Source organism: Pinus tabuliformis, chromosome 6, assembly GCF_031772625.1.
Source record: "Pinus tabuliformis cultivar Carrire ecotype Pingquan chromosome 6, CPIR1, whole genome shotgun sequence".
In the NCBI taxonomy this organism is placed as follows: domain Eukaryota; kingdom Viridiplantae; phylum Streptophyta; class Pinopsida; order Pinales; family Pinaceae; genus Pinus; species Pinus tabuliformis.
This window is the reverse complement of record NC_142292.1, coordinates 997,598,974-997,623,188: the sequence shown is the minus strand read 5'-3', so window position 1 is coordinate 997,623,188 and position 24,215 is coordinate 997,598,974. Positions and strand designations below refer to the sequence as shown.

Below are 24,215 nucleotides of genomic sequence, written 5' to 3'. Positions count from 1 at the left end.
GGTGTAAAAACAAAGGTAGGGTAACTCATGGACCACTATTCGCTGCCTCCTACACTCATATACCTAGGTGTGGGCTTCTCTTATTATAGCTACCCTTGTACCATGGTATGTGGCTTGGAGCATTCCCCTAACCCCCACTCTATTCCATCACAATATCATTTTCCACCTACCACCAGATGGATGTACCATGGACATGTCACCCCCTTTAAAGTTGTAACCACCTTATTGGGCCCTTGATTAACCCCCCGTTATTGAGCTTGGAGACACTTGTACATGCCAAAGCCCAATACGAAAGGGCATGCCACCATGAAGTGCCCCATTGAGTCCATTACTTGTAAGTTCTTTTACTTAATTATTCTAATGATCTATTGTATTGGAGGGAAAAGTAACACATTGGATATTATGCAGGATTGCAAGTGGGTCTCCATTTGTGGCTTGGTCTCCATATACATGGTTCTAAGCCTCCAGAGGGCCACAATGGCATTTCTAAAGTAAGCATTGAGAGCCATGGGCCTCCACCATAACAAAGGTTACTTCATGGATCACCAACACCACTCATTGATTGCTCATGTTTCACCTTTTGGATGAGGATGATGCACCTGGATCACCATACTAAGTCTAATCCACACTTGCACCATACACTTGGCAGACATTCCAAGGTCCAGATGAGGATTTGTCTCACTGCAGGAGACAAATGGAGGGCTTATGTCATATCCTATCCCTTACAAATGGTTTACAGGCATTTTCGATCCACTTGGTGAACCATGAGGATGTCCTTATTCCCCCACAACCACATGGGAGCACCACAGCGACTTTCGTGGAAAGCAAGGGGCCAACCTCTTGGCCACTATGTTTGGAGTCCATTTTCTCACCATGGCACACTGTGGGCTTCATTAGGCCCCCTCAAAGACCCAACTACTCATTTTATTGATCATTCTTCCCTCTTGAGAGGCTTATTTTTATGTTATTGAGCTATCTTGGTGGCCTTGTCGCCAAGGGATGTTAGTATTGCACGTTATTTTATTATTTGGATCCTAATTAGGCCAATTATGAAGATTGAACTCATTAGACATGGTATAAATAGATGAGAGGTGATTCATTTCTCTCATCATCACTTGGATTTGGGTTTAGCAGCTACTTGAAGAATTTCACATTCCCTTTTGGAGGACGAGTTTGGTTTCATGGATAAATTTTGATGTTTGGATACTATTCTCTTAGTCTTGGAGCTTCATTATTGTCATGATTTGATGGTTGGATATACTCTTTGTACATGTAAGTGATCTATTTTCCATGTTTGTTCTTGTATTTATCATATCACATGAATGTTGTTGGGATTTTCGTTATCTAGATCTAAAATTTACTACGATTTTATGCGAAATTGTGGAAATTTTGATCTTTTGAAGAATTACATCATTTCATGTGTCATGTATGAATGGGCGAATGTTCCTAGAGGTTATTTTGTTGAATATAGCTTTATAGGTCATCAAACATTTCACATCTAAGTATAAAGTCCTTGGGTAGTTGCTCTTGTGCCCTAATTGCTATATGAAGTTGCCTAAAGGCCTCCTTGATTGGGTATAGTTTTTCCAAATCACAATTTCACCTTGACTCCATCTCTCCCAAAGGAAAGGCACTAATCCATCCACTGGTGGTCAACTTAAAAGAATATTTTTAACGCCTCCTCCTCCTCCTTTTAGGTCTAGCTTTATAGGTCTAGTAGGGCATCAATCAAATTCCTTTCTAGTAGTCTAATCACCTTGATTTTCGGTCCACTATTACGTTGGGGTTTTGTCTAGAGGTCCTCCAAATTTGAAGCAAATCCAACAGTGGAATCTTGAGATTAGAAAGCCCTAGCTACAAGGCCAATTCTTTCCCTTGATTGACTTGGGTTAGTGTCCTCATTAAGATCATTGCATACAAATATCAAAAGAAATTTAGTCCTTTAATCCTATTCCCTACCTTAATTAGGTCAAGCACCAAATTGGATGATCAACTCCACACCCTTGACCTAGTTTTGGGTCCACTTGGCTCTGTGTTGTCTCACAACTTTGTAAGTTCAACTCCACAAGGATTACATATAAGCCTCTTATCCACAAGGACCATTTGGTTTAGGAAGCCCCTTGTTAAGGCATATCTCCCAAACCTAGGCTCAAGAATCCTCTTAGCCCTTCCTCGAGATCCCAACACCTTGCTTTCAAAGAAAGTAAGTTATCTAATTGAGCCTCTCTTGTGAATAGGCCTTAGGAATCACTCCTCATCCTCTTATGGATCCATTCATTTGGTGATTCCCCTTATATTGGGTCTCCTTCCATCGATGAAAGTATGTAAAAAGCATGGAACCTTTGCTGAGGTGACATTGGGCTATCGCTCTATTGTTGTTGCTTGACTTAATAGTTGCTCTATAGGATCCCCTCCTAGGACCCATGCTTGTTTGAGCAGTAACATTTTTTGGCACCATTGCCGAGGAAAGGAGACATGCGTCATGTTCCCTATACGACAATATTGATATATAATATTTAATGACTCCATTGGAAGAGTGAAGCCCTAATTCTTCATTGAACTTTAAGGTCAATGCTTGTAGGGTGAAGCAAGCATTTGTCAAGGCATTTCATTCACCCTAGCGACTCCCATGTCATTAGAGGCCTAGCAACATGTTGACCACATATATTCCCGCCATAGATATGATAGGGATCCCACAGTATCCCACATCGGAGTACATGAAGAATATGCCAATGTTCGATGGGGATCCATATTCCACATCTAATCACATTGTAAGGTTCATAAAGTATCTTTCAAAGCAAAATATAACTCAACCTTGTCACCAAATGGAATTATTTGTCCTATCCATTGCCCCAAACACTGATTGGCTTGAGTCATGTGAGCCTAAAAGCCTTTCTTCTCTCTCAATGTTGGTTGTGTACTTCCTCTTGCATGAAGGGCTGAATTTGCACACTAATGAAGAGATATGCCAAATGTTGGACATATCCCTTCGAGAGGAGGAAGTTATTGAATATGGTTATATACTTGAGGAAGGGTATCATGATCCTTCTCCAAGTCATCAAGATCAAGGGATTAATTCATGCCTTGAGGATTGTGCTGAAAAAGACTCATGAGTTGGAAAGCATGTCCTCCAAGGATGATGAAGAAGATCTGGACCCCAAGAGCCTTCAAGTGTTACAAGAAAGAATGGACGAATAGAGTAGGTCCTCTTCAGAGGCTTATTTTTATGTTATTGAGCTATCTTGGTGGGATTGTCACCAAGGGATGTAGTATTGCACACTATTTTATTATTTGTGTCTTAATTAGGCCAATTAGGCAAATCAAACTCATTAGATATGGTATAAATAGATGAAAGGTGATTAATTTCACTCATCATCACTTGGATTTGGGTCTATTAGCTACTTGAAGAATTTCACATTCCTTGTTAGAGGACAAGTTTGGTTTCATGGAGAAATTTTGATGTTTGGATGCTATTCTCTTGGTCTTGGAGCTTCATTATTGTCATGATTTGATGATTGGATATACTCTTTGTACATGTAAGTGATCTCTTTTTCATGTTTATTCTTGTATTTATCATATCACATGAATGTTGTTGGGATTTTTGCTAACTAGATCTGAAATTTACTACTATTTTATGGGAAATTGTGGAAATTTTGAAGCGTTACATCATTGCATGTGTCATGTATGAATGTATGAATCTTCCTAGAGGTTATTTTGTTGAATATACCTTGATAAGTCATCAAACATCGCACAACGAAATATAAAATCCTTGAAAAGTCTAATTGATTGAGTATAGTTTCTTCAAATCACAATTTTTTAAATAGTGAGAAAACCTACTATAACATAGTTGTCAAACTAGTACTAGAACAACCATTATTAACTACAATGTATAAATGCAAGTTGGCTTAATTACCTTAGCTACACTAGACCCGCTCCCGACATGTAAGAACCAATTCGAGTGGCTCAGTTCCTTGGAGCTTTGGAATCCGGAGTGAAACGTTACATTTTCGTGTGGAATAGCAAGAAGAGTGAGGGGACGTCTCTGGCATGTGGAACATTCTGATCGTTTAAAGTGGGAGAGGTGCAAGGAACGGCCACGCATTCCAGTGAGCTTATTAATCTGGCACTGGCACAACCTTGGCATCTCTAGGGATTATATTCTTGTATTTTCCTTTTGCCTTCCATATATATGTTACCTTACCAGACCTGCAGGTTTTCTCGTGTGTCATTGCCCAAAACCTATGTGTGCTTATAAGACCTGCTTGTGTCTACAGTCTTCCAGAACTTGCTTGCGTGCTTACCAGAGAAGTAGAGTGGCACATGTGAACCGATCAATTGAACAAGGTGTGAACCAACCAAGGTGTGAAGATAATGTGGGAAAATGCCTCTAATATCAACCAAAACATGACGGCGGTAGGGTGTACTTTACACCATAAAATCTTTGGCCTGCGTCTTCATATATATTTGTGTTTCAAATGCAATTCCTCACCAAATATATGATGGTAAATAATCAGTCTTGATTTACCCTATTTTTGTTGCATAGTGGATATTTATATTAAAGGGTTATTACGTCTATTCAAATCAAATAACCCATATTAAATTTGTTGCTTACAAGTTTTATAAATTGATTTTAAAATATTTATATAATAAAAAATTAAAATTTTTGTTATTAAATATAAAATATATAATAAAAAAAATTCGACATTTTTTTTTAAGAAATATTGTGTTACATATAAAATGTCTACAAATATATTTTATAAACTTAATATAAGGAAACTTTGCAATTGTTTTTATGTTCAATTTGAAATTAATATGTGCCTCTTTTATATTAGGAATAAAATATTTATTAAATAAAAAAACAATGTTTATTATAATTAATAAAAAGAGTAAAATATTTATTAGATAGAAAATCAATATTTATTATAATTAATAAATAAGAATAAGTAGACATGAACTGAAGGAACGGAGACGGCTCTGCAAATCGAGGGTTTCATCAAAACCTGCGGCAAGGAGCTTCAATGGCGACGGCATGTTCACCTCACGATTTCGTCAGGGCTTACGCCGCCCATCTAAAGGTTTCGGGGAAGATTGAGCTTCCCTACTGGACCGATCTTGCTCAAAATGATTCTGCATGGCATCAGGACAGCGTTGCTTCTATGGCAAGTAAGACTTACCTGAGAAATGGAATCGTTTTTGGTCCCTCCCGCAAGATCTATGGTGGCAGTCAGAGAAATGGGTCTCGTCCACCACATTTCTGTAAGAGCAGTGGTTCTGCATGCCATACAATGCAGCAACGGGAGAAAACAAACGTTACTGGAAGGGATCCCAATGGAGCGCAGGTCAGATCTCGCAGGAGGCTATACGGCTCTATGAGCGGCGCTACTGGGATTCCCGGGCACAACGGGATCCATGCAAAGGACGGAGCGCGCAGATATTCTTTTGTGCAGAGGACTTCTGGCAGGACGAGATCGAAACCCGTTGGCGGCCAAAGGGGGCCCAAATTTCTCAGATCCGAGGGTTCTGTGCGCAGATCCGGCCTGGATCTTCACGATCAGGTCAACACTCGAGAACAGTCAGAACCTAGGAAGCAGATCAGCGGCAATAAGCAAAGATCGGGCAGAGGGTTGGTGGATCCAGGCATGCACAAGGAAAAACGACCCGACACGAGGCCAGATCCAGAAGATGGTTTACAGATGGAACAGGTAATAACAACTCCTTTTCAGATTTTTATTAAAACCCCTGTGGGGAAAACCTGCTTAGTGTGGGTACATGCAGAAAGCACTATCTTGCAGCTGAAAAAACAAATATGGGCAGTAACGGGATACCCGGTACAGATCCAACATTTGGTCAGCGGTAGGTGGTCCCTCCAGGACAGTAGATCGCTGAAAAGCTATGAGATAAGTCCAGGATCAATCATAGCTTTAAACCTCAGGCTGAGAGGAGGGGCTACGCCTCAGGGACAGCCAAGCTCCTTAGGAGGAGACAAGGGGAAAAAGACAGCACCTCAGTATCAACCCAAGGAAGGTTCCTCATATAAAAACATTTTACAGGGCAATAAAGAATCAGCGGCCTCTCCAGATCAAGGTGGATATACACCTCGGCGATACATAGTAGATCAGCTAGGGCAAACTCCAGCTCTAAACTTTGATTCCACCGGGCTTGATGATTTCGTTAAATCCTATGAAACGCAGGCCCTAATCTGTCATTTTAACAGTGTCTGGCCAAAACCAATGGATCTATTCCACTGGATCTTCACCAAATGGACCATGGAATGTGATATACACCTATGCTCCAAGGGGTTTTTTGTAGTGAGATTTGCATCCAAAGAAGTCAGAGATATAATCATCAGCGCTGGACCTTGGTTTTGGGGAACATTGGGGTTGTTTATGACCCCATGGTTCCCAGATTTCGATCCAAACAAAATGATGGTATCCGAAGTGTCGGTCTAGGTCCGCCTATACAACCTTCCCCTTCACTTTTGGAGTGAACGAGTACTGGAAGGAATCGGGAACAGTATAGGGAAATATCTCAAAACAGATCTGGAAAGGATTGATGAAAGGGTCTATACTTTCGCACGTATTTGTGTGGAAGTAGATCTAAGTAAAGCGCTGCCAGACAACATCACGCTGATCTACAAACAACAAAATTGGTTGCAAACACGAGACTACGAAAACACTGCATTCAGATGTAGGCTCTATAGGCAGACAAGACATCTGCAAAACACATGTCCAGAAGCAAAGAAAGTAAACAGCAAAAAGAAGCAAAAAGGGAAGCAGAGGAAGGGATGGCAATTTCCACCCCCCGTCTCAGAGGATGAAGAATCAGAAGCAGAAGAGGAGGATACCGCCACAAAGAATGAAAAGGTCTCTCAAGGAATGGAGACCCAGAAGGGAACCACATCAGACAACAAGGCCCCACAGTTCCCCACAAATCAGGGAGAGAAGGCAAACGAGGATCTGAATATGTGAGGGACCAAAAGGCATCATCACTCAGACACTTCAGATTCAGACAAGGAAACAGTTACACAGAAATTAGAAACACAGTTAGTCATAGCTTCGATCGAGCCAACTCAAGGTGAGTGTCGCAAGGTCGAAAAGAAAAAGGGGAGAAAAACTTGAAGGCTGAGTCCATTACTCACTACTAGTATTCAGTTTTTCTGCCTTCCTCCCTTATTCTCTCTCTTTTTCTTATTCTAGTGCACGTTAATTTTTTAACGTTGCGTGGGGTGCGAAAGCACTTGAGCCCTATGGGCATAATATAGAAATGCTTAATGCATCTACACTTCTCTTTTTCTTATTCTAGTGCACGTTAATTTTTTAACGTTGCATGGGGTGCGAAAGCACTTGAGCCCTATGGGCATAATATAGAAATGCTTAATGCATCTGCAAGTGTAACTTTTCATTTTTTAAATAAAAGGTTACAGTTTTTTTCCTTGAAAATAAATAAATAAAATAAGTACACATGATTGATAAATTTTAATTTAAAATATTATAAATATTTTTTTATTAAATTTCTTGTTCTAAATTATTATGTTGAAAATTAATTTAAATTTTTTTTAAAATGTTTTAATTAAATATTATAAAACATGTTTTACTGAATTTATAATATTGTGTTCTAAATTATTAAGTTGAAAATTAATTCTAAATTAAAAAATAAATAAATTAAAAATTAAAATTATAGTTCTAAGCAGCCAAAAAAAATATAAAAATTGGAAGATTAAATAGATCCACAAAAATCATAGTTTAGGCTCATGAATTGTTTATTCGGTAGCGGCTGAGTGCAGTATATGCGTAAGCAGAAATAGATAATTGTGGGAGGGCATACACGCAGAAGAAAAGGACCTATGGGTTATTTAGATTTAGTGGCTTAACCTCCCAGGCTAAGTACATTAAGTGGTGGACGAAATGAATGCTACCAATTACAAAGCAGAGTTACAGGCATTAATGCTAAGATTGAATCTTAATCTAAAGGGGTGAAGCAAAATTCAGCGTGCATTCAGAAGAAAAGGAAACACAAGTATTGTAAAATTGGAATACTTGTGTTTTTTCAGAGTTAAATCTGATCAAAAAGTTTGAAAAGCTCAAAAGGGAAACGAGAATTTGTGAGAATGCCTATTTTTATGAAAAAATGATTGCTTTTTCCGGTCAAAAGGATTTGACATAAAAATGAGTTTTGAATATTTATAAATGCACATTATTTATTAAGAAAGGATTTTACATAAATAACTTTTGAAACTATGGAAAGATCTTTTATTTAATTTTTGAAAAGACCATAATAGGCGAGTGTAGATTTTTTTTGAAAATTTTTATTTATAACGTAATATTTTTCCGAGCTAAAAAGAAAATGAACTAAAAGAAATTGTTTTAAGATATATATTATCAAAACAGATTAAAAAAAAATCATACCAATCTGTATCAAATCTAAATCTAAATTCAAATTAAGGCTCAAATTTGGTAACTATGTTTTAAATTATATAATTAGTTTTTTTAATATTTTTTTATTTTTTATTATATAATATTGCAACTCTGGTCATTTCTTATCACATTCGGGAAGCTTTTAACCTTATTTGTATAGAAAAACTTCTGAGGGTGCCCAACTTCCCAACATTCTTATTCCAGAAAATATTGTATCATAGCTGATTATATAGAGAAACCATAATACAAAATTAAGATTGCAACAAAATCTTATCAAATTTTAAATATATTTTTGTTAAAAATATGGCCAGAAAAATTTCGCATTACAAAAAAATTTAACTGAACAATTAGACTAAATTAAATTATATAAAATGAAATTAAGATTTCAGCAGAATCCAATCATATTTAAAATATATTTTTTATATAAACTGAAATTAAGATTTCAACAAAAATCCTATGAAATTAAATATATTTTTGTTAAAAAAATATGGCCCGAAAAAATTCACAATATAAAACAATTAAACTGAACAATTAGGCTACAGCAACCGTATCTAGCCCTGCATCTTAACAATAAAGAGACCTTATAACATCTAACAATGAAAACTACAGATGTTATACGTTCCAGGTCCAGAAGTTAAAACCATTATTATACTTTTAAGGCGTAAATGCTACATAACATAAGGACAGAATATTGAAACAGCCCTGAGATGCATCATTTCGGTTTTACATCCAACACTAATAATCAACATCATTTTCATATAATACCAGTCGGGAATGCAACGATACACAAAATTAAAGGGGCTGGTATCATCATTTTTATTTATTTAATGTACTATATCATATAAACACACAAAACAAGAGCTTTCACATGGGCGATTTCAATAGACAGAAACAGTCCATGGTCACTAACATGATCGTTAATAGTATACTAAAGTTAACACCTATACTTGACAGTAAAGCACTAAAAGATGAACACCACCAGCGCACATTTGATCGCCATCAGACTTCATTAATGAACCCTGCATGCCATATTAAAAAAATTAAGATAAAACCTTAAATCCAAATTCCAAACAATAATGCAATAGAAAACTTGTTAAAACAGACTTCCACAGTCAGGTCGCATCAAAAAGAATAAGAAAAGAGAGAGGTCCATACTTGGAACAGTCAACATTAGGAGAGATAGGCACGTTGAGATCGGTGACCTTGCACAGACCCGGCAGATTGGCGGCCTTTCCCAACTTGACCCCATATGACTGTGCTTGTGTCTTGAGGCAGTTGCAAACAGCCTGCCTATCAGGGGTGGCTTTCACTTGTGAGTCCAACCCACGAATGGAAGGACAACAAGCCGCAGCAGGGGTTGCTGCATTTCCTAGAAGGTATGTAGCGCATGGAGTCATGGCACTCACCACCTGGTTGCATGATATGGCACCTTCCACACTCACAGCACCCCACGCATTCATCATTGTAACCACAAGCCCAACCACAAACACAACCTCCACCATCTTCTTCGACATAGCCATTTTTCACACTTTCGTCACTCACAAAACAGCCACAAAGATCACCAGAGATACCCCAAACACAAACACTGTCAATCAAATGCAGAAGTGCACAACCAATGCACTAGGAAACCCCAATAAATAGAAGAAGCTACCCATATGTCCAATGCATGGCATTAAATGTCTCACCTAACTATGGTAAGCCTCTAAGGTATTCTCTCATTTTCTCTGCGACAAAAAGGTCTCCACTCACTACTCAAATAATTTGTTGGCCCATACGCCCTGCCCATTAGGTCCAATGCCCAATGTATGCCATTAAACGTCTCATCAAACCGTGCACAGGACTCGGTACACTGCGCGTGAGACTTTTATTATAAGGTCTTGTCTCATTAATAATCTCTTCTAGATTTTTGCTATGATTGTCCAAGATTTGTCATGAATTCGACCTAGATCAACTAGGCAGTTGAGTAAGATTAGAGCGTAAATAATATCTCGTTTTTAGCACGAAAAAAAATAAGCTGTATATTTATATTATATTCATTGTTTTTGGATCATATCAGTGATACAGTATACGTGACTTGATTTGATAATGCCCTTACATCCACTGTTGTGTGGATTTCTCCACATCTTGTGATTTGGCAAGCCCAACCACAAACACACCCTCCACCATCTTCTTCACAACCATTTTTCACGCTTTTCTCACCCACAAAGATCACCAGAGATACCCAAACACAAACACTGTCACTGAAATGCAGAAGCTCACAACCATTGCAGTAGGAAACCCCAATAAATAGAAGACGCTACCCATATGCTCCAATGTCCAATGCACTGCATTAAATGTCTCACCGAACTACTGTAACCCTCTAAGGTATTCTCTTATTTGTTGGCCCAGACGCCCTGCCCATATGGTCCAATGCCCAATGTATTCCATTAAACGTCTCATCAAACGGTGCACAGGACTCGGTACACTGGGCGTCAGACTTTTATGATAAGGTTTGTCTTATTAATAATCTCTCCTATATTTTATCGGGGAGTTAACTGTATATTTGGATTTAGCACACTAAAACTCTTAGAATACCTTGATTGCGTGAATTATTCATCAAGTTTGTGATTTCAATAAATTTCTACCGGATTTTAGAGAAATTTGACAAAAAAAACTCACCAAAAAAGCTTCCAAAAAATAACACTAAAAACAACTCTTATTTTTTCCATAATTGTCCCAAATTTATCATGAATTTGACCTAAATCACTTAAGCAGTTGAGTACCATTAGAGTGTAAATAATATCTTGTTAAGAAGAGTTTAATTTAACAATTTGAATATATTAATGTAAATAGTAGTGTAAATAGTATATCATAAAATGATTTGTTTGTCGAATATAGTTAGTTATGATAGTTTTCGTATTATGAAAAATATTAATGTATAACTTGGTGGCAGTGGTAGGGATGGAATTTGAGGTAGTCAAATATAGTTAATTTTTTCTCTCTTATTAATATTTTGTGTTAAAATGATTAACATATTATTAGAAGTGTTAAAATAGTGAAATTTGATGATGGTTTTTTATTTGAAATTTTTACTTTTGTGACAAGTGCAAAAAAACATTTTTTTGGAAAATTAAAACAAAAAGTTTTCTAGATTCTGTAACTTCTAAAAATTGTTTATCTCTATTATATCAGATCCAATTATTTCATAAATGATAAAAATGAGCAACATGTTGTTTTGAAACTTGAACTCACTCAAATTTAAACTCATTCAACTAATTATTAATCAAACTATTCAACTTAAAATCTTTTAACTACACTAACCAACACAATTTTTTCCTTAAAATCTTTTAACTACACTAACCAACACATTTTTTCCTAAAATATTTAGAGATTTTAAATTAATTGATAAATTTTAAAAAGTAATATCATAAATATCAGCCTACATTTCTGTCGAAGAAAGTTTGTATTAGAAATTATTCGATTTGACTAATGTGGAGCGGGAGTTATTTATAATACCAATAGCCTTAGTGCTTAGCTTTTGTACTCATTAAATATTCTAACTCTGTAAGATTTTGTTAAATAGAAAGAGTTACAATTTGAATAAAGATGTTAATTTTCATATTTTTATTAATTCGAAAAGCTTAAAAACAATTAAAATATATTTTTGGATGAAATCGTAATATGTATTGCAAACTTTAAATTCTGAGCGAACATTGTTGGAAAAAATAGTGGGGAAAAATTAAAATCCCACCTGCAAAGAGAGCGTTTTAATTAGAGCTAACGTAACCTATCGAGTATGCGGTTTTCTTTTAGAAAGTTGTAGATAAAAATAGGTTGTATCAAAATGTCAACAAAAGCAGTTAAGGCGTACCTACCCAATATATCTCCATTTAAAAAAAAAGAAACCAAGGCTGTGTTGGTCAAGTGAGTACGATGATGAAGTGACAATAATGTTGTTAGTTTTCTCACATTTGCTCTAATCGAAAACATGTCCACTTGATTATGTTCTATGTCAATCAATGTGGATTATTAAATTGTGAAAATTATTGTAATTTGATTTGTTTGGAGAAATTTAATGTTTTAATATTAATAATCAATTTTAAGTTTATGATTTTATGTTATTATTAAAATTTATCAAAGGTTGTAAATTTTATTAAATTTTAAAAATGTGAATTTTTATTAGGAAACTTTTATATTTTTAATTGTTAAATTATTCACAATATAATTGTAAAATATGTTAGTGTTGTTATATAAATTAAATAACTGCTTAGAATCGATATAGTTATTAATATTAAAAAAACAATTATAATAAATAAATCAAAATTTCAACTTTTGCAAAACTATTCAAAGTCTCCATTCACATTTTTTCTAAATTTTAAAGATGTAAATTTTTATAAGAAAATACATATTCTTAATCATAAATTCACTAAAACTATAGAGTATATTGAAGTAACAATGCAAGTTAAATGGCTAACAATATATCATCAATTTTCAATATAAATAAATAAAATTATAATAACTAAATCAAAATTCTAGTAATAAACCAAAATTATATTTAAAGTTTCACATTTATTAAAAGTCTCTATTTCTATGGTTTTGTCTATTTCTATGGCTTTGTCTAACTATTATAAGTTTTAGAGTTTTTTGGGAATTTTTTTTTTATTAAACCCAGAGATTTAGTTGTTTAAATTGTGTTTTCAATTGTTCATATAAATTTAACACCCTCAAAACCTTATAAAACACTAGAATTGTAAAAAGCTCACAACTTAAAGTTATAATTCCAACAAACTCCTACAAAATTATGGGAAAAATGAACCAAAGTATGATATAAATTTAACACCTTCAAAAACTTATAAAACCGCAGAATTAAGAAAAGCTCACAACTCAAGTTTATAATTCCAACAAACTCCTAAACTTATAAAACACTAAAATTATGAAAAGCTCACAACTCAAACTTATAATTCCAACGAACTCCTATAAAATTATGAGAAAATAAACTAAAATATGATAACAAATAGACTAACTATTCTTATTGCCACTTTCTTGTATCACGAAAACTGCCCAATCCAACAGAAAACTAAGGCAATCAGCTTCCCGAAATCACCTAATACAGAGTAATGGCCACTGATTTTTTCTGGAGCAGTTAGCTACATGAGGATAGGGCCTACATGGGTGTGGGGTGGCAGAGTGCCATAGATTGAGGAATAGATTGAGGAATAAATGGAGTTGTTTATGGAGGGGGAGGAATAACCCGGGATGGCTAAAAGTGGCTGAAATCTTAGCAAAAAAATTTCAAAAAATCATGCAAGAGTGTTTGAATCATGCTTTTGATAGTAAAAATAAATTCAACACCATAAAAATATTTGAAACGCTCAAAATATTGAAGATTATAATTAAGATTTTAAAAAAATCCTTCAAGATTTGAATTTCCATAATTTTCTTTCATTAGATTGGCGAAATAAATAATAGAGAAACTCGACTTTAGAAACAAAACTGTGACAGGAACTTTATGCTGGCGGTGTCTTCGTTGTGTTCAGATTTGCGAACCTGTCCAATCCCTCTCAAGCTGGTAAGCAGATGAAAAGCTACCAACAAATAATTTATCAAATTTAAAAATTCAATATCTTTTCCAAATAGTCGGCGCAGTACATGAATTTTTTATCACATTGTGAAAACATATTTCAGCGAGTTAACAAAATTGACTCCCCGAAACATATAACAGCGAGTTAACCAGATTTACTCGCGGTTTGGTAAGAAAAGGAAAGTGCGCATGGGACTGGAAATTTTTGTGATGGTGGGAGTTTAAAAAAGCTGATAATTTCTATAACTAAAAAAAATCTAGTATATATATATGTAATATATATATTTATTAGTAATTGTCCCAAAAGGTACAAAGAGAGGCCGATAGGATTATTAAATTGGAATTTTTGAATTTTTTTAGAAGAGTTAATTGGTTTGTGGAAAACTTTGTTTTTTTGCACTAGATCATTGTGTAATTACTTTTGTTTAGATGTTTTGTTTATATCCATATTACAAGGAACACATTGAATGTCTTATTTCATTTCTGCTATCCTTACTAATATCCTTTCCGTGCTTTTTCTTGATCAATTTGATGAAATATTCCATTATCCTTTGGTCAAAGTCCTCCCCTGCATATTAGTGTACATCCTGGTAAGTTCAAAGCTCGAAAGCCAACCAAAAAAGTCAATGATAACCACCGTGCATGTATTCAAATTCATAATGTAAAACTGCCAGACAAAGTTCAGACAGATTACCTTCAAGATGGGTATCATCGTTTGTAGCCAAAACCTCAAAAACTCCGCTGTCAATAGTCAAAACGCTGACATGTAGCCAAAACCTCAAAAACTCCATTGTCAATAGTCAAAACACTGACATCAAAAAGATAAAAAACAACAATATTTTTCTCTCCACCCTTCTTGTCCAAGCCATAAGCTATTGCTAAGGAAAAATATTTACAAAGCTAATAGTGAAACTGTACTTGCAGAGTGATAGTTATACGTGATACAGAATCAAAGTTCTACATCATAAAAATTATGAAAGGCAAACCAAACTGCAAAAGCCCTGAGACCCAGTACTCTGAAAACCAACCAGATCGATACAACTTGAGACCAAGTACTCTGAATACCAACCAGATCGATACAACCTTTTGTATGCGCTGAATATCCATGTATAAGCAATGAAACAATAAAGCAAGAACTGTCAGACAAGGCTGCAATTTTTCTTATAAAAATATCTCCCAATGCAACGAGTTCATAATAGAAATTTAATGGCACTCCCCTGCAATAATAAATTGAGAGGTATGTGGTAAAAACGATACCCCTCCTGATTTTTAATTTCTCATTATTAAACATATACAATACAATTAAATCTAGTACAACCTGCCCCATACAATGAAACTCTCTTCAAATAAAATTGATATGTTGTGCATCAAATTTCTACAATCTACAAACAAGTGAACCTTTCACAAAATTCTGCAGTTGCATTCACAAGTACACCCTCTAGTTATCCACGGAAATTTCCTAGCTCCTGAGCTCTGGGTAGTTACTATATTCACGGATAATATTTAGCTTCAGAATAAGTGGCAGGACATCCCTGAGTTTAATTTGGCCTCAATCATTTGGGATATCTAATTTCTTTTCTAGTTTATAACAAGGGAAACCTCAACACCTGCCATACCAGACAAGTAGGAGCCAAAAACAGTGGTCGGAGTTGCTAGAATGCCTTCGTGTTCCATTTAAAGAATTAAAGGCTCATTGAAGGCATTCGAGGTCGTTGGTCTATGTGGGTGGTCGATGTATACATACAAAGTAATCCCAATTCAACAAGTCCATTTTAACAAGTCGGTGTGCTATGCAAAAAAACTGAAACCCAATAAAGAAATCCATAGAAGACCAAGCTAAATCACCATAATGAAATGTTAAAACTTCAAGCCTAAAAAAATACCAGAGAACTTTATTCAAATTCATAGCACCAGTATGCCTGATTCTATATATAAACCTAGCCCAGATGAACAGAGTCGTCCATAGTCTCAAGTAGTAGAAGAAACTGCAAATTTGCCAAACCTAGAATCTCCCTACAAAACTCTTATTCCTAAACAGAAAACCAGATTTAACCAAAATCTACGCAAAAAATGTTAACCAAACACAATCAAATGTGTGAGCATGTAAAGTCAACACAACAACTAAGGTGAAAATTTTGCAAAACAGCGAAATCAAAACGTTGATAGTCATCATACACCCATACGGTAACGAATACAAGTGAATAACAACTCATTCCAGAAATCTTCAATCTAGAGCAACCCAACAAGTAAATTTTTGTTTCCATCACAACCCAATACAAGAATAAGCATAATTTTGTGATTTTTTTCTTTCACGTTTTACTGAAATAAAAGAATAAGCATAATTTTGTGATTTTTTCCTTTCACGTTTTACTGAAATAAGTTCAAATCAATGTTTGAGGCATTCAATCTTCTACATAAACTTTGAATTTTTCCATCATTTTCGATTGTGAATTATGATCATGCATTCATAATGATTATAGGTTACGCTCATGTATTCATTTAAACTTGAAATTAGATTAGTTATTTAACATGGCAACAGTTGGTTTATTTTAATTCGAATTTTCCCATCAGTGTTTTTATTTAACAGGATAGGTATTGAGTAATATTATATAAAAGATGTCCATTATATTATTATGCATCAAATCTCTATAACTTAGAATACTTAACTCACTTAAGTTATAAGAAAATACTAAAATGAAGTAACGGAAAAGCCAATTCTAATACAGAAAATACTAAAATAAGTATGGAAACACCAACTGTAATACACAAAATACTAAAATGAAGTATGGAAAAACCAACTCTAATACAGAATATTTGACAAATACGTTCAAATAACTGAGGAAATATGTCAATAACCATCTCTTATTGTACTGCAAAAATGCATAATTGCAATTGAACCCCAAACCAAATTGATATAGACCGTATATCTCCATAAACTGCCATTCCCTCTGACTGTGGAAACATGAAGCAAAAGAGCCCTCGTTTAATCCCAAATCCACCTGATTTATTTCTACATCAGTCAACTGAAATTCGGATATCTACCTGATTTGCTTTACATAAGTCAACTCAAATTCCCAAATCCACCTGATTTAATTTGAGAAGTTTAACGAGGCAGAGGAATTGCAATCTAGGCAAAAAAATTCAAAAAATCTTGTAAAAGCAGTGTTTGAATCAGGTTTTTGATGGTGGAAATGGATTCAGCACCATCAAAAAATGTCTAGGACACCTAAAATTTTAAAGTTTAACAACACTATAACTTGGATTTACAAGAACATTTTCACTTCAGGAACCTCTGATTAAACTTGAATTTATGCAAAATAAAACAGCTTGTAAAACCTTAACCGATACCAAATTTGACAATCAAACAAGCATTAAAACAACCATAAAACATACCGAAATTCATGTTGATCTTCGCATCAACACCACAATCGTGCATATCAGTAACAGCGATAGGGATGTCCTTATTGTAGGCAGCACTGAGATTACATTGAAAACACAAATTCTATTGTTGTAAAAAACGCTCCAAAACAATAAAATAGAAACAGAAGATGCGTGAGAGACTACAAAAATAACTGAAACTCGTTACTATCGCTAATAAAATCGCTGTCATCAGTAACCCTCTTCAAAGCAGAAAAATCGAAGTCTACCCTCTTCCGGGACCTTAGAGGTTTGCTTTTTCTTGATCAATTTGATGAAATATTCCATTATCCTTTGGTCAAAGTCCTCCCCTGCATATTAGTGTACATCCTGGTAAGTTCAAAGCTCGAAAGCCAACCAAAAAAGTCAATGACAACAACTGTGCACGTATTCAAATTCGTAATGTAAAACTGCCAGACAGAGTTAGACAGATTACCTCCAAGATGGGTATCACCTTTTGTAGCCAAAACCTCAAAAACTCTGTTGTCAATAGTCAAAATGCTGACATGTAACCAAAACCTCAAAAACTCCATTGTCAATAGTCAAAACGCTGACATCAAACGTGCCATCACCAAGATCAAAAACAACAATATTTTTCTCTCCACCCTTCTTGTCCAAGCCATAAGCTATTGCCAAGGAAAAATATTTACAAAGCTAATAGTGAAACTGTACTTGCAGAGTGATAGTTATACGTGATACAGAATCAAAGTTCTACATCATAAAAATTATGAAAGGCAAACCAAACTGCAAAAGCCCTGAGACCCATTACTCTGAAAACCAACCAGATCGATACAACCTGAGATCAAGTACTCTGAATACCAACCAGATCGATACAACCTTTTGTATAAGTTGAATATCCATGTATAAGCAATGAAACAATAAAGCAAGAACTGTCAGACAAGGCTGCAATTTTTCTTATAAAAATATCTCCCACTGCAACAAGTTCATAACAGAAATTTCATGGCACTCCCCTGCAATAATAAATTGAGAGGTATGTGGTAAAAACGATACCCCTCATGATTTTTAATTTCTCATTATTAAACATATACAATACAATTAAATCTAGTACAACCTGCCCCATACAATGAAACTCTCTTCAACTAAAATTGATATGTTGTCCATCAAATTTCTACAATCTACAGACAAGTGAACCTTTCACAAAATTCTGCAGTTGCATTCACAAATACACCCTCTAGTTATCCACAGAAATTTCCTAGCTCCTGAGCTCTGGGTAGTTACTATATTCATGGATAATATTTAGCTTCAAAATAAGTGGCAGGACATAACTGAGTTTAATCTGGCCTCAATCATTTGGGATATCTAATTTCTTTTCTAGTTTATAACAAGGGAAACCTCAACACCTGCCATACCAGACAAGTAGGAGCCAAAAATAGTAGTCGGAGTTGCTAGAATGCCTTAGTGTTCCATTTAAAGAATTAAAGGCTCATTGAAGGCATTCGAGGTCGTTGGTCTATGTGGGTGGTCGAATAAGCATAATTTTGTGATTTTTTTCTTTCACGTTTTACTGAAATAAGTTCAAATCAATGTTTGAGGCATTCAATCTTCTACATAAACTCACAAACAAACCATACAAAACGTTGAAATTTGAATTTTTCCATCATTTTCGATTGTGAATTACGATCATGCATTCATAATGATTATAGGTTACGCTCATGTATTCATTTAAACTTGAAATTAGATTAGTTATTTAACATGGCAACAGTTGGTTTATTTTAATTCGAATTTTCCCATCAGTGTTTTTATTTAACATGATAGGTATTGAGTAATATTATGTAAAAGATGTCCATTATATTATTATGCATCAAATCTCTATTTGAGTTTATAACTTAGAATACTTAACTCACTTAAGTTATAAGAAAATACTAAAATGAAGTAATGGAAAAGCCAATTCTAATACAGAAAATACTAAAATAAGTATGGAAAAACCAACTGTAATACACAAAATACTAAAATGAAGTATGGAAAAACCAACTCTAATACAGAATATTTGACAAATACGTTCAAATAACTGAGGAAATATGTCAATAACCGTCTCTTCTTGTACTGCAAAAATGCATAATTGCAATTGAACCCCAAACCAAATTGATACAGACTGTATATCTCCATAAACTGCCATTCCCTCTGACTGTGGAAACATGAAGCAAAAGAGCCCTCGTTTAATCCCAAATCCACCTGATTTATTTCTGCATCAGTCAACTGAAATTCGGAAATCTACCTGATTTGCTTTACATAAGTCAACTCAAATTCCCAAATCCACCTGATTTAATTTGAGAAGTTTAACGAGGCAGAGGAATTGCAATCTGGGCAAAAAAATTCAAAAATATTGTAAAAGCAGTGTTTGAATCAGGTTTTTGATGGTGGAAATGGATTCAGCACCATCGAAAAATGTCTAGAACCCCTAAAATTTTAAAGTTTAACAACACTATAACTTGGATTTACAAGGACATTTTCACTTCAGGAACCTCTGATTAAACTTGAATTTATGCAAAATAAAACAACTTGTAAAACCATAACCGATACCAAATTTGACAATCAAACAAGCATTAAAAACAACCAGAAAACATACCGAAATTCATGTTGATCTTCGCATCAACGCCACAATCGTGCATATCAGTAACAGCTATAGGGATGTCCTTATTATAGGCAGCACAGAGATTACATTGAAAACACAAATTCTATCGTTGTAAAAAATGCTCCAAAACAATAAAATAGAAACAGAAGACGCGTGAGAGTCTACAAAAATAACTGAAACTCGTTACCATCGCTAATAAAACTGCTGTCATCAGTAACCCTCTTCAAAGCAGAAAAATCGAAGTCTACCCTCTTCCGGGACCTTAGAGGTTTGCTTTTGCTTTTCACAGATATATATAGTGGTTCATGGAAGCAAGATCAAAAGGAAGTCTTAAACGACAAAGTAATAGGGACTTTGTAAACCCTCCTTATAACATTAAGAGATTTCTATAAGCTCTCCAACATATCGAGCATAAAAAATCTGCAACAAAAGGTCTAGGGCTTCATCAATGATCAATGCTTCAAAGTTATAAACGACTCTATGTAGAAGAATTATAAAAGAGCTAAATTACAGATGCAGGGTTTTTGGAACTCTCAAAGATGAAGGTGCAAATATTGTTAAATCCACTCGTAAGAATTCCTCAACCTGCCAGGAACATAACAATGATGAGCAAATGAAATTGAAAAAATAAATTGAGAGTAATTATCAAATGCCAAAGAAGAGGGAAATGGAGCAAATCAAAGGTCTGATTCCCTTAAAAAAAAAAAAAGAAAGCTGCAAGGTTGCAAATGGTAATGCCTTCGGACATTTCAATGCGCAAAAAACCGAACCCTTCTATTTCCAGCTCATAATTCAGAAAAATACTCAACTTCTTCCATTTTAATACACAAAATCTTTTAATACACAAAATAAAGACATATAACAGATGAACACGATATAGCCATAACCTGTTGATTCGAAATCCATGAGTCTTCCAGATCGATGGTAGTCTTCCACTGAAATTATAAGTTCAAATCAATGTTTGAGGCATTCAATCTTCTACTTAAACTCACAAACAAACCATACAAAAAGTTGAAATGTGAAGGATCTAAGATTTTTACCTTTCAGAGGACATTTTCACTTCAAGAACCTCTGATTAAACTTGAATTTATGCAAAATAGAACAGCTCGTAAAACCTCAACCGATACCAAATTTGACAATCAAACAAGCATTAAAAACAAACCAGAAAACATGCCGAAATTCATGTTGATCTTCGCATCAACGCCACAATCGTGCATATCAGTCACAGCTATAGGGATGTCCTTATTGTAGGCAGCACAAAGATTACATTGAAAACACAAATTCTATCGTTGTAAAAAATGCTCCAAAACCATAAAAGAGAAACAGAAGACGCGTGAGAGTCTACAAAAATAACTGAAACTCGTTACCATTGCTAATAAAACCGTTGTCATCAGTAACCCTCTTCCACTGGTAAGAATTCCTCAACCTGCAAAGAACTCAACCTGCAAAGAACACAACAATGATGAGCAAATGAAATTGCAAAAATAAATTGAGAGTAATTATCAAATGCCAAAGAAGAGGGAAGTGGAGCAAATCAAAGGTCTGATTCCCTCAAAGAAAAACGCTGCAACCCCATTTGCAAATGGTAAGGCCTTCAGACATTTCAATGCGCAAAAAATCGAACCCTTATTTTTCCAGCTCATAATTCAGAAAAATACTCAACTTCTTCCATTTTAATACATAAAATCTTTTAATACACAAAATCAATACATATAACAGATGAACACGATATAGCCATAACCTGTTGATTCGAAATCCATGAGTCTTCCAGATCGATGGTAGTCTTCCACTGAAATTATTGTTCGATAAATCCATCCATGCAACTTGGTTATTTCCCAATAGATCCTCCGCCATGCCATGTATTGCAACCCTGCAACTAGGTTAGATTGGTGATACACTGTAGGATACCATACCACGGCGGTATACATCCATGTATTGCAGGTGTTATTTCGAACAATAATTTCAGTGGTAGAATACCATCGGGAAGAGGAGCAACCAAAAAGGAAAGACATTATTCGCTCACAGAACATACAAACATCAAGCAACCATTACTTTCTTTTACAAGTTCAGTGTCCTTCAAACCAAGTCCAGTGTCCTTCAAACCCTAAGTTGTGTTCCTCGCTATAGGGTTTGTGTTCCTCGCTACCTAGATATCTGCCAATAAAATATAAACAAGAATCCTAATTCCAATAGCCCGCCATTAACTATCAAGAAAAAGCTATGAACCCTTAAGTGGGCTTCAGATCGTCAAACATGGACGCCCATGACCAAATCCCGCCACTATTAACAGGCGAAACTCGATCATTATGCCGAGGAGTACAGCCGCAAAAATCCTCTGGCTCGGCTTTCAATCTCAAGGGGATTTTCTTCTTCTTGGCATCCACGCGCCCAAAAACCACCGCCTCCCCATTCTTTAGAGCCAACTCTTTAGACCCAGAGTAGGCGGTAACCCGCCCAAGCGCCTATAGCAGCGATTTCCTCTGCAAAATACCTTCGACGCTGAGACATACAGCAGCAGTAACTGGAAAAGCACAAATACCTGTGATTTCCTCTATACCCGCTAAGTCGTGCCCGACCAAATACGGAAAAAATTGCCCACCCCGCCAGGTGTCAGCTTGAGAATCAAGCCTGAACAAATACTAAGCAAATTGCCCACTCCGCCAGGTGTCAGCCTGAGAATCAAAAGGACGACGAAAGTCTCTTTCAAAGGAAGGCCTATCGGCCTAAATATAAGAGATGGTGGGAGTTATCTCTTGAAATTTTGCAAGTCAATTTCAATTCGCAGAGTATGTAAAATTGATGTGGTTTGGTTTATTATTTCAAAAATTATTTATGGGTGGTAAATGTTTTTGGAAATATTTATATATTAAAATAATTATATAAATCAAATAATTAATAAATATCTATAAATATTAATGAATATTAATAGAAATATTAAAATATCTATTTTATAATATAATTGAAATATTCAAGATTAAACAATATTAAAAAAAATAATTAAATTATAAATTTATTTTAAATTATTATTATTTATCATAAAACAATTATTTAACAAGGCTTACACAGTGGTTAGTATTGGTTAGTATTGCTGCTTTGTTTAAATATCGCTTAATGAAACAAAAATATAACAAAGACAGATTTTATCACAAAAATAAAACAATTAATAAAATATTATATTATTGAATGTCATCACCAAAAATTAAGAAATATGATTAACTAATATTGTTTATGTTAAGCTCCATTGATTTTACACAAAAGCTACCTTGATTATGGAATTGCAGCTTTTCTTAACTTATGGAAACCAACTGCAGTAGTTTCCTTAAGTTAAGAAAATCAACTGCAATTACTAAATTTATAATTGGGAGCTACTAAAGTGGTCCATTACTTTGATTTGATCTCTACCTTGATTTGTGGTTTTTCTAACACATAGCTTTTAGAAGCTTGATGGAAGCTTAGCTATATGTTCATCTGTTTGGTCCCCAAGCTCATATCTCAATCCCCTTCAGTTTTACACCATCTAGCTGAGATAGCAGAGCTTGGAAGTGCCTTCAGAATTTTTTGTGTTCTTTTCCTTTTGCTTGGATTGAAGCTAGAGTGCTGAAGAAGTAGCAGGCAAGTGGACTGTGGCTTTCATCAAACATCACCAATGGCTGGAGGTAACTCGTATCCCTCGGCATAAAGATTTACTGATTCTTTGAGTTTATTCCGCATGCAGAATCGTTGTTGAAACTGTAGAATTTCTAACATTTGGTATCGGAGCCCCTTTACCTCTGCCTTGCTGTGTGTTGGCTAAAATATTGAGTGATTTCGAGCCCGTCATGGATATTCTCACATGTCAAACACTGTGTTCCAAACTTTCTCTGGCTTCCGGTTCATTTGGAGAACTACAGAGACAGTGCTCGCTTTGTTTTGCCCAAATTAAGTGGGCTTCTACCGGATCGAACCCACATCCTTCCAAAACTCTATGTCATCTGCCTTCCTATATTGAATAGGAAACTATCGCAGAAAGAAATATCTAATTCCGCAAAATCACGAGCTTAATGCTTTCGCAATGTTACGGCCATGAAAATAAGCATTCGTATATTACCTGGGTGAGAAGCTGATTGAGAAATTGGAAGAGTTGCCCATTGGCATCCTCTGCCGCTGCCATGGCCAAACTTTGACCCCGAGCTGGCTTGTGTTCCGATCTAATACTGAGTTCGCTTGTGTTCCGATCTAATACTACTGAGTT

At 35.2% G+C, this 24,215-nt stretch overlaps 1 protein-coding gene and 1 long non-coding RNA gene across 3 annotated transcripts in view; both read right to left on the bottom strand.

Annotated features, from left to right (window-relative positions):
• Nucleotides 1–9,197: 9,197 nt before the first annotated feature.
• Nucleotides 9,198–24,215, bottom strand: part of LOC149262355 (non-specific lipid-transfer protein-like) — a 262,216-nt gene continuing 247,198 nt past the window's right edge. The window contains exons 1-2 of one of the 2 annotated variants that reach the window (XM_089424165.1): nt 9,570–10,032; nt 9,198–9,433 (exon numbers count right to left, since the gene is read on the bottom strand). In XM_089424165.1, the coding sequence (XP_089280291.1) occupies nt 9,424–9,433; nt 9,570–9,934 (375 nt within the window). In that variant the 5' untranslated portion in view covers nt 9,935–10,032 and the 3' untranslated portion in view covers nt 9,198–9,423. Of the gene's footprint in view, nt 9,434–9,569; nt 10,033–24,215 lie in introns of those variants that run through there. The other variant, XM_089424175.1, reaches the window with a different exon arrangement.
• On the bottom strand, nt 16,925–18,218 carry LOC149262358 (uncharacterized). Its single transcript, XR_016249204.1, has 3 exons — nt 17,828–18,218; nt 17,368–17,702; nt 16,925–17,101 (listed from the first exon to the last, which is right to left on the bottom strand). It is a non-coding gene; the product is annotated as an uncharacterized LOC149262358 (long non-coding RNA).